This window comes from Vombatus ursinus, unplaced genomic scaffold (assembly GCF_900497805.2).
Source record: "Vombatus ursinus unplaced genomic scaffold, bare-nosed wombat genome assembly UNPS02008961.1, whole genome shotgun sequence".
NCBI lineage: Eukaryota > Metazoa > Chordata > Mammalia > Diprotodontia > Vombatidae > Vombatus > Vombatus ursinus.
In genome coordinates this window covers 5,239,918-5,251,648 of record NW_020948739.1, presented here as the reverse complement: position 1 = coordinate 5,251,648, position 11,731 = coordinate 5,239,918, and the positions used below count along the sequence as shown (strand labels likewise).

The 11,731-nt window shown below is 37.1% G+C and overlaps 1 protein-coding gene and 1 pseudogene across 3 annotated transcripts in view; one reads left to right on the top strand and one right to left on the bottom strand.

Moving 5' to 3' along the window:
• VPS13B (vacuolar protein sorting 13 homolog B) overlaps positions 1 to 11,731 on the bottom strand; it is a 1,004,773-nt gene that overhangs the window by 493,211 nt on the left and 499,831 nt on the right. For all 3 annotated transcript variants that reach the window (XM_027849971.1, XM_027849973.1, XM_027849972.1), the window contains exon 24: positions 11,141 to 11,361. In XM_027849971.1, coding sequence (XP_027705772.1) covers positions 11,141 to 11,361 — 221 coding nt within the window. The remainder of the gene's footprint in view (positions 1 to 11,140; positions 11,362 to 11,731) is intronic.
• LOC114034325 lies at positions 5,711 to 6,506 on the top strand (annotated as a pseudogene).

Below are 11,731 nucleotides of genomic sequence, written 5' to 3'. Positions count from 1 at the left end.
GTGTGTGTGTGTGTGTGTGTGTGTGTGTGTGTGTGTGTGTGTGTGTGGCAATTAGTTTAAATGGCTTGTCCAGAGTCACACAGCTAGTTAAGTGTCTAAGGCTGGATTTAAACTTGGGCCCTTCTGACTCCATGGCCAGTGCTCTATCCACTATGCTACCTAGTTGCCATAGTAGATACTTAATAAATATTCTTGACTCTCTTAGAGTGAGTCTGCAGAACCTCTCTGAACAAAAGTACAGTTGATGGTGGGGGGAGACACTGAGGAGGAGGCAGCAAAGAAGACTAAGAAGTAGTGGATAGACAAGCAGGTGGAAAAACAAAAGAAGTATTATGAAAACCTATAGAGAAGAGAGTATCCAGGAGATTGTGGTGCTCAACAACGTCCAAGAATGTAGAGTAGTCAACAAGGTCAAAGAATGGAAAAAGACCAAAATATCTGGCAATTTGAAAATCACTGACAACTGGGCAAAGGGTACTTTTAGTGGAGTGATGAGGTCAGAAGTCAGACTGCACTGGGCTAAGAAATGAGTAGGAAGAAAGTAAGTGGAAACAAACAGCATAGCTAGCTTTTTCTGAAAGTCTCATAATGAATGGAAGAAAAGATATGAGAATAGCTTGAGGGTATGTTTACTTCCCTCTATATCCACATTATTTTGCCAAATATATACTGAAAATATAATAATGCCTATTTTCAAACTGCATTAAAACATTTTTGTTTAGGTTTGGCAGCAATATATGTGAATGTGCTTTCGATGAAAACTAATGATATGACTGGCCTATTTCTAAGCCCTATGTGACAGAGTGACTCTGTATTTGACCAATGACTGACCCACCTATATACTGCGAAACTCTTATGTACCCAAGAACTGGCTTGGCCAGATACATTTAAGGTTAGGTTAACAAACTAATGGCTCAGCAAACTTTATCTAATCCAACTGTGCAAGGTTAATAAACTACTAATGACAGAATCCTTGTGTTTGAAAGGGATTGGGAGGGAGAAAGGAAATGAAGGAATGTTACAGTCTAGACTACCCACTGATTGACTGCTGTTTAAGGTCCCACCTCCATTAAGTTCATGTGAATCTGCTCAGCAATAATAAACATGCAATGGTAAATAACCAGGAGATCTGAGGTCTTAACTGGGATTCACAGCCTATTCTATGGCCAAGGCACTGACGTACGCCCACAGGGCTTGAAGGACAAAGGAGCCTGAGAGTCATAAATGGCTTGATTCCAGATCCTTCCAGCATGTAGGCTCCTTTTTTGATACCTCTTCACCCAGGATCTATTTACATACACTAGAAAATAAAGCCATTAATTACACTTTATAAGGCAGAGGAGAGAGCCCTTTTGATATAAAGTGACAAAGAGTGGGAGGATTTTTAAACCCATCATACCATGATTTCAACATAGGCTCTGGCTCAAAGTAAATTACACGAAGGGATTTTTGTATAAAACGGTAATATAGATGTACTGAAATAAACATCTCTTAAATGCAATTTGCTATCTTCATTTTTAGTGAACAAAGAACTTGTAGCATTTGAGCCAGAAGTCCCAAATTTGAATGCTGGCTATGTAACAATAGCCTGTGCGACTTTGGTTCAGTCACTTAACTTCTCTAGACTTTAGTTGGTTCATTTAGGAGGGGGTGTAGCACAATGGAAGAGGCCTAGCTCTGGCCTGAAAGGACCTACATTTAATGAACACTACCTATGTTACCCTGAGCAAATAATTTAATCTCCCAGTAAAATCCTAAAGTTTGTACCAAACTGAATAATGATCAAGTAATCTGATGAATATCTACATCCAGTGAATCTATCCACCTCAGACCTGCACAAGCTGCCACAACACATAGCTAGAAAACAGGAGTAAAAGGGGTTGCCAGCCAAGCCAATGCCAATGCAGGGTAGCCTGCCACTCCAGGGTAATATTCAAAGCTCTGTGTCTACAGGCAGCAACAGCAGAAAGTTTCCCCTAGGAAACTCCCTGGGTGCAGAACTTCGTAGGCTAGGGAAGCACACAGGGTTAATGATTAATATGGTACCACAACACTCATTCAAGAAATCCCCAGGCTGATGGCCTCTGAGATTCCTAACACTCTGTCCTGAAACAAAAGACAGGGTTCTAAACATCTAGCACTTTGAACCACAGAGATCCAAAGGAGTAGAAGCAGAGAAAGAAAGAGGACCCATGGTGAGTGAGACCAAGTAGATCACGCCATTTTGGATCTGCATCTCTGCTTGGTCTCAACTCCACCGAACAAGATGCCCTTATGCCACTGTGTATTCTCTGGTGGTTAGTCTTCCACTCCTGTCCTTTCCAGATTCCTCTACTATACAGATTCCCAAAGTGGGTGATCCTGCCCTCTAGGAGGCACTGGACTGATGGGGGTGGAGGGTGGTAGTAGCCTCGGGTGCTACTGAGGGAGCGTTGAATAAAAATAAGTGGGAGGTGGAAGCATAAGGAAAGAAGAGAAGAAAATTTTGTAAAACCATTTGTACATGTTTCATCTGGTATGTAACAGAGTTGAAGTCATAGTGACTACATTATTTTCCAAATAAACACACAAGAGGCAAGTTATAACCAATCAATGGTCAAGTCTGCTGACAGGTCTTAAAAAGCAAGTGTTGGCAGGACAACATGTCGCACCTTGTTGGTAAGTCCAGCATGCAGTCACAGGAATATGTGTGTTATGTAATTACTTGCTTACAACACAATACTACATGGTTACACGATGCAATATTGTGTCATCAAAATTTCAATGCAGGAAAAAAACCCCACAAATTTACAATAAATTATTATATTTAAGATGCATCATTTAAAAAATTCATATATTTTTGAAATGATGCAAATTTAAAAAAAAAAATTAAAGGGCTAAAGAAAATAGATTTCCAGGGAGGCACTAAGCATTTTTTTTTTTTAAAAGGGGTCGATAGGCCAAATAAGTTTGGGAACCTCTGTTCTAGTGTGTTGTCTTTCCCCATTAGATTCTATGCTCCTTGAGGGCAGGGGCTGTCTTTCATTTTCTTTTTCTTTTTTTAATTAATTTATTTTGATTTATTGACAATCACTTCTATATGCTTTTGAGTTTAAAATTTTTCTCCCCCTTCCTCCCCACCACCCTCCCCAAGACGGTGCACAATCTGATACAGGCTATACATATACATTCCTATTAAATACATTTTCACATTAGTGATGTTGTAAGAATTAGAACCAATAGGAGGAACCACCAGAAAGAGAGGAAACAAAACTCAACAGAAGAAAAAAAATAGCAAATAGTATGCTTTAATCTGCATTCAAACTCCACAATTCTTTCTTTGGATGTGGATAGCATTTTCCATCACGAGGCCTTTGGAGATGTCTTAGATCCGGGAAGGGTTAAGTTTATCAATATTAGTCATTGCACAATGTGGCTGTTATGGTTCATGGTTTTTGTTTGTTTGGGTTTTTTTTGGTTAGGCAATGGGGTTAAATGACTTGCTCAGGGTCACACAGCTATACTGTGTGCAATGTTCTCCTGGTTCTGCTCACTTCACTCAGCATCAGTCCATACAAGTCTTTCCAGGTTTTTCTGAAGTCAGCCTATTCATCATTTCTTATAGCACAGTAGTATTCCATTATATTCATATATCACAACTTGTTCAGCCATTCCCCAATTGATGGGCATCCTCTCAATTTCCAATTCTCTGCCACCACAAAAAGAGCTGCTATAAATATTTTTGCACATGTGAGTCCTCTTCCCATTTGTATGATCTCTCTGAGATACAGCCCTAGAAGTGCTATTGTTGGGTCAAAGGATATGCACATTTTTATAGCCCTTTGGGCATAGTTCCAAATTGCTCTCCAAAATGGTTGGATCAGTTCACAACTCCACCAACAATGTATTAGTGTTCCACTTCTCCCACATTTTCTCTAACATTTATCATTTTCTTGTTTTGTCATCTTGGCCAATATGATAGGTGTAATGTGGTGCCTCAGAGTTGTTTTGATTTGCATTTCTCTAATCAACAGTTATTTAGAACATTTTTTCTTATGACTATAGATGGCTTTAATTTCTTTATCTGAGAACTGCCTGTTCATATCCTTTGACCATTTATCAATTTGAGAATGACTTGTATTCTTATAAATTTGACTTAATTCCCTATATATTTTAGAAATAAGGCCCTTACCAGAGAGCCTGGTTGTAAACATTCTTTCCCAATTTTCTACTTTCCTTCTAATCTTGGTTGAATTGGCTTTGTTTGTGCAAAAATTTTTCAATATAATGTAATCAAAATTATCCATCTTGCTTTTCATAATGTTCTCTATCTCCTGTTGGGTCATGAATTCTTCTGTTCTCCATAAATCTGATAGGTAAACTATTCCATGCTCTCCCAGTTTGCTTACAGTATCAGCCTTTATATCTAAATCATGAACCCATTTTGACTTTATTTTGGTAAATGGTGGGAGGTTTTGATCTATGCCTAGTTTCTGCCATACTCTTTTCCAGTCTTCCCAGCAGTTTTTGTTAACGAGTGGGTTCTTATCCAAGAGGCTGGAGTCTTTGGGTTTATCAAATAATAGATAACTATAGTCATTGACTACTGTGTCTTGCATACTTAATCTATTCCACTGATACTCTATTTCTCAGCCAGTACCAAGCAGTTTTGATAATTGCTGCTTTATAATACAATTTAAGATCTGGAAGGGCTAGGCCACCTTCCTCTGCATTTCTTTTCATTAGTTCCCTTGATATTCTGGACCTTTTGTTCTTCCAAATGAATCTTATTATTTTTTTCTAACTTTATGAAATAATTTTTTTTGTATCCTTATTTGTATCCCTAACATTTAGCACAGTGCCTGGAACATAGCAGGCTCAGTAAATATTTACTGAATTAAATTGTGGACCACTCCACCCAAAAGTACAGCAAGGGGCAGAGCCTGGCCCTGGAATAAAGCCCCACTCAAGGAACTAAAGCTGGCAAGGTAAGCAAACCAAAGAAAAAACTAATCAGTTTTTTTTACTTTTAGGCAATTGGGGTTAAGTGACTTGGCCAGGGTCACACAGCTAGTAAGTGTCAAGTGTTTGGTCTGAAGCCGGATTTGAACTCAAGTCCTCCTGACTTCAGGGCAGGTGTTCTATCCATTACGCCACCTAGCTGCTCCCTGAAAAAACTAATTAGTATAAAAATTATTGCAAATTTACAAATATTCTCAATTCAGAGAGTAATTCTATAATAACTGTAAGCAGAGACTAAAAAGCAAAAAGTAGATTTTCCACAAAAACAACATGAATCACTAGAAGAAATGAAGCAAGAAATTAAAAATCAACAAAAGATGTGAAGGAAAGAATTAGTGGGAGAACAAGTAACTTAGCAAAGAAAGTGGTAAAGACTACCTGCTACTTATCCAAGAAGTAGAATCTCTGTAAACTACAATGGACAAAATAGAAATCAATGACTTTAGGAAACAGCAAGAAATATTAGAACTAAATAAAAAGATTGAAAAAAGTAGAAAAAGATGCAAGATATCTGATTTTAAAAATAACTGACCCAGAAAACAGTTCAAGGAGAGAGAATTTAGGAATCACTGAATTCTCTGAAAATCATTATTTAAAAAAAAAAAACACCAACTTTGACACTATCATTTTAAGAAATCGTAAATAAAAACTGCCCAGATATGTTAGAAACAGGAGGCAAAGTAAAAAAAATAGAAAGAATTGTCTCATTCTGCCAGCCAAGATGCCAAAAGAGAAGAAGGCCAACTGGAAGAAGGTAGCTCAGGCCCTTGCTGTAGTAAAGCCGCAAGAGACCAAGAAAGCGGTTAATCCTTTGTTTGAGAAGAAGCCCAAGAACTTTGGCATTGGTCAGGTCATCCAGTCCAAAAAGGATCTTACTCAATTTGTCAAATGGCCTTGATACATCAGACTGCAGCACCAAAGGTCTATTCTTTATAAGCGTTTGAAAGTGCCCCCAACAATTAACCAGTTCACCCATGCTTTGGATCATCAGACAGCTACTCAACTGCTTAAACTGGCTCTCAAGTACAGACAAAGCAAGAGAAGCAAAGGCTGCTGGGCTTGGGTTGAACAAAAAGCTGCAGGGAAAGGAGACATCCCCACCAAGAGACCACCTGTCCTCACAACAGGTGTTAACATTGTAATCACCCTGGCAGAAAACAAGAAAACACAGTTGGTAATGACTGCACGTGACAAGGACCACATTGAGCCAGTGTTTTTCTTACCTGCCTTTTGACAAAAAATGGAGGTTTCTTCCTGTATTATCAAAGGTAGAGCCAGACTGGGTCACTTAGTTCAAAGAAAGAATTGTATAATTAACACAGGTTAATCCTGAAGATAAGGGAGCCCTGGGTAAGCTGGTAGAAGCCATCAAAACCAATTACAACGACAGATATGATGAGATCCGTTATCACTGGGGTGGCAATGTTCTGGGTCCAAAATCATTGGCTCATGTTTCCAAACCGGAAAAAGCAAAAGCTAAGGAACTTGCAACCAAATTGGGTTAAATGTATATTTGATTTTTCCATATGTAAAAATAAAAATTTAAACAAAAAAAAAAAACAGAAAGAATCCACTGATCACCTGTTGAAAGGAAGCCCAAAATAAAAGACCCAGAAATATCATAGCCAAAATTCAAGGCTCCCACATCATAGAAAAAAATACTTTAAGTATCATGAAAGGAGTTTAAGCACCAAGGAACTACAGTCAGGATCACAAAAGACCAGCAGCTTCTACTATTAGTCAAAGGAGAATGCAATAAGCCAAGAGATAAAAGATCCAAACTTAGAACTACAAATAACTTAAACTGCAAAGTTGGATCTTTAACAGAACACAAGACTTCCAACAATTTCTGATGAAAAGACAAAGAGAACAAAGTAGGAATTATGAAATACAAACATAAGATCCCAGAGAAACCTAGAGTGATACATTTATTTGAGCATTCTGAAAGAGACGTGTAATGGAGTTTTATACACTCTTTTGTGCCTAGCAATGTTCTTTCTAATTATTTTATAATTGGGAGATGACAACCATGCTTCACAAACAAAAATCTTAATACGGCACACATTTAATGATATATCTATAGGTTGTGCATCGTGCGATGCAAATTACAAGTAAAGTTAAACTCCAGAAATTTTGAGGGCATGAAAAAATCACCCCAATGGCTGAGAACAAAAATCAAAAGCCAACTATACACAAGCCATCCTAGGAAATGTTTAATTGCTAAATGCTGATGACACTAGGGTCTCTTCCCAAAAAAGGAAACACTAATTTAAAATGCAATTAATAATAACCAAACTTTGATTAAAAAATTATAACACAAGATCATAAATTTAGAAGTGGAAGAAATTATTTCACATAACCATCTCAGTTTAGAAATAAGCAAATGGAGGGCAAGAAAGTCTGCCCATGTAGAAATAGGGAGGTATCAAACCCCATCCCACCAACTCCAGAGCCATTATTTTTTCCACTATACCAACTTGTCTCTCAATATAACTAATACACGTTAAAGTTGTCATTTCAAAAACCTATAAAAAAGAAATAGAAAAAAGAAGTGCCCAATGCATCTCTGCCACTGTCCATAGAAGAAAGTTCCCTATGATTTCAGAAGACTATGACCTATTCTTAGAAGAGGAGACAATGGATCAAATTAACCAAGTTTAACAGAAAATCCAAATTTCTTAGCTCAGATCCTATACTCACTGAGGAAGCAGATTTTGTAATTCGATCTCCTGAATAGGTCTTATCCAACCAGAATGGGTATCATGTATATAATGGAATCATTTATCCTGCCACCTTCTGCTATAAATAAACTAGGATTTTGGTTTATAAATCAGTCTCATGTGAGTTTGGTTAGTATAACTGAGCTTTCAAAATCCTGATCACTAACAAGTAAACTGATTAAGTTAGATTTTTGAGGATGTTGAACTGAGGCTTAGATCCTGAACCGGTTAATTTGCTCCCAGAGCACTGTGTAAGGGACCAAAATACCCAATGCAGCTCTGCCTGTAACACTAGTTGACCAGATTCTTCCTTTAAAAAAAAAAATCACCTTTGAAATATACTACTGTCTAATCATGATTCTGTTAAAATGATCATTATATATGCAGTCACTCTGGACCTCTTAGAAATTCAGGTGGACCCAGGCTACAACTTCTTTAGATGGGCAGTCCTTTCATTTGTTAGAAGCTAGGGCACTATGGATAGCTGGATTCTAAAGGAGGCTTGGCTTAGAGTAGGGGAGCTCTTTCTCCTGTTTTATGAGCTGTCTCCCATTATTAATGGAAAATGAAAGATGAAACCAAGGCCAACTGATCTTAGGCTCTACACACAGAGGAGGCAAGTATGGGAAAAGAAATAGCTAACTGCTCCTTCATGATTCTTTCTAGAAAAAGGAAGGGACTGCATTCTTCCATACTTTTTGTTGTCTTCCTTCCCACCAAAGGCCATCTTTCAGCTACTTGAATTATATACAAATGTAGGTATCTTGACACGGGTCTCAGAACAAGTTTATGTTGTAGCTATATTCGTTTTATGTTTAGATGCAGCTGGTTAGTGCACAGTTAGAGTACCGAGAACGGACTGTAAGGAAGATACTTATTAGCTGTGAGGATAGCTTATTATTAGTGTGACTTTGAGCCATCTCATCCCTCGGCCTTAATTTCCACATAATTAAAATGGGGGTGATAATAATAATACTTTCTAGAACGGCAGTGAGTATAAAAGCGAGCTGTTTGTAAAGCACTTTGCAAACCTTAAAGTGCTATATAAATAGTAGCTATTATAACTTTTGTGCAATTTCTTATTCACTTCCTTTCTCCCTAAACTAGAAGGAAGGAGCTGGGCACTCACAAACACTCTGTTCTCTCCCCTACAAGGGCTGGCCTTATATTCATTTACCAGATATTCAGTAGTATCTATTATGCACAATGCACAGAAAAATCAGCTAATAGTGCATTAAGAGCTATTATAATTCTACATGTTAATTGGTTTCTACCAAATCAAGAGAACAAAAGGAAGTCCTATTTCCCAACCCAACCCCGCAGCCAATTTACTGGAAGATGACAAGAGTTACAAAATATCCACATGTTAGACAGGAATATTCACACTGATGAAAACACAGATTCACTGGAGTATTAGACTGCATGTATTAGACTGCATGTAGTTTCCCCAAACTATAAAAATAACTAAGACACAACAGATATTTGTAAGAAGCTTACATAAAGGTAGAGGGAATTGAATGGGCTACTCTCTCCTCTCCCAACAATGGTGAACTTCTACCAATTAGATACTCATTTGAATTAAAAAGCAATCACTTAAAAGAAGGTAGAGATGATCATCAGTGATCCACACTTTAGGATGTGTTAGTTTTGTCAGATTGCTTTCCTTTTAGGAAGTAACAGAAATGCATATAGGGAATGGTACTAAAGCAATAAGTGAAAGCGATAAAGGGAGAAGTAATTAGACCTAGGTAGGTTGTAGCCATGAGGGGGGCAAAGATAGAGGTTTTTAAGGGTGGAAGAAAAAGAAAAAGCCAGAGTATGGGAGAGAAGCAGAGCAGAGGGAATAATTTTTTCTTCTCTCCGAAGCCTTTAAAAACTCTTGTCAAATTCCTCATTACCCTCAAACTACTATGGCCAGAGAGGCAGACCAGCTATAAAGAGCTGCCTCTCTAGAGAAACCTGGGAGAAAAATTTCTCAGTCATTTACAAGGCAAATTCAATTATGTTTTTCTTGTAGCTACGCATGTCTCTTTAATCCCACAAACTACCCTGACGATCTCTGTGACCTGTGTACATGCTAAGGGTATTTTGCATCAATAGTGGCTATTCAGCATTTTTATACTCACTGTTTCAGCTCCTACTTGGGAAATATAATGGAATGTCTTTTCCCAACTTTTATATCTGCTTGGCTTCATTTTGTTACTATTCTAGTGATTCGCTAGACTTAAAAAAAAAAAGGGTCAGTTTCTCTTCTTTGCAAATGGTGGTAGTATACATAGAGCAAAATTTAGCAGAGGGGAATGAATGTCAGAAGAAGCCTTTTTTGAGACAGATTCATGATGGTCTCCTGATGAAACAGCAATGCTCAGACAAGTTTCCATCTAAATGGAACAAATAAATATCCCACATGGGGGAAGAATATTTAACAACAGATTCTCAAAGAAATTATTTTTGTTCTTACAAGCAATGGGTAGCTTCCTGGATTTTATGAAACAACAGATATTTTATTAGAAAGTTGCATTCAAATAAAATCATTTAGCTTCATTATGAGAAGGTACAATCCAAGAGTTTAACAGGAAAGATTGGATGTTTCCAAATGCACACCTGATTAAGTCAACAAAAATAAAAATAAAAGGGAGTATGACAAAAGAAATCAAATCAAAGAGGAAAAGATCAGTTTAAAAAAAAAAAAGGTCACCAAATATCTCACTCAAATTGAAGTTACATCAGAAAGAATGGCAGTTAACAGTGGGATAAACATTTATTCAAACTGAGATGTGTTTTCTAAAGAGAATTTTTTTTTAACATTACATAGAAGTAAATTCAAATAAAGCTTAGCTTCGATAATCAAATTAGGAATCCAGTTAATACGTGGAAAAATATAAAGCAGAAAACTGTTTTAAATAACTTGGGCAAGCCTGGGTGATATATAACTTAATTAGTCATCAAAATGTAGAGAACATATACTTGGCCTATGTCTAACAAATAACCATCTTGAGAAGGGCAGAAGTGCCTTTCAAAACAAAATATGCCATCACTTATGTGAAAGCACTGGATGTTGAACCAAAAAAGGTCTGAGTGAGAATGTAATTGAAAATTACATTTTATCACTTCAGTAGTCACATCCAGAGTGACAGTAAAGTGGTTCTTCAACATTTAAAAACTACATCTGCAACTGATTTCAATCCATCAGCCAAAAGATGCATTTATGCTGTAGCTATTACATTTTCAGAAGAGTTTAAATTACAAAACTTGAGAGACCTTCAAAGCAAATCTTAATCTAACCACCCTGATCTTGATGGCCCAGTTAAAATATAAGATGCTTAATAGAAAAGAACCTCTTCAACAAAATGGAAAACAATTGTACTTAAATCAAGTTATTTTAAATTTCCTTTCATAAATCAGTTAAATGTACCAACCTGGGGGTTCGAACATTTTATCTCAAGTGACTCTAGGTCAACATGGAGACAGACAACAAATGAATGTCTGGATTCGGGCCCCACGGCAACCAGCTTTTGAGAAGTGACAGCCAGAGTAGATGTACAACCCATTGGCTGTACTAACCCGAGTGTCAGTTGGTGTCCAAGCAGGGTGTAAACGCTGAAATGATACAAACTGATTGTCCATGGGAAAGCATTACCTGGAGGCAGATAGAACACAAACAAAGTAGTTAAAATTTACTTCAGGGAAATTTTTATGTCATCTTAATATCATTAAAATGTAATCATAAAGCAATTATTATATCATAAATAACATAACATTCTAAAAACCAGTTTGATAAATAGTTTGTATACTATTTTAAATATTATTTTTGAAGTAAAGTATACCTTGATGCTATAAATGGGTATCACAATCGTTAAGCAAGAAGAGCAAAATTATGAAGGTAACAGTACAAGATGACATATTCCAAATGTCTGTCAGTTCAAGGTAGCCTCATGGATATAAATATAGATAGCTATGTGTATGTGTGTGCGTGTGCGCACGTGTGTGTGTGTGTGTGTGTGTGTGTG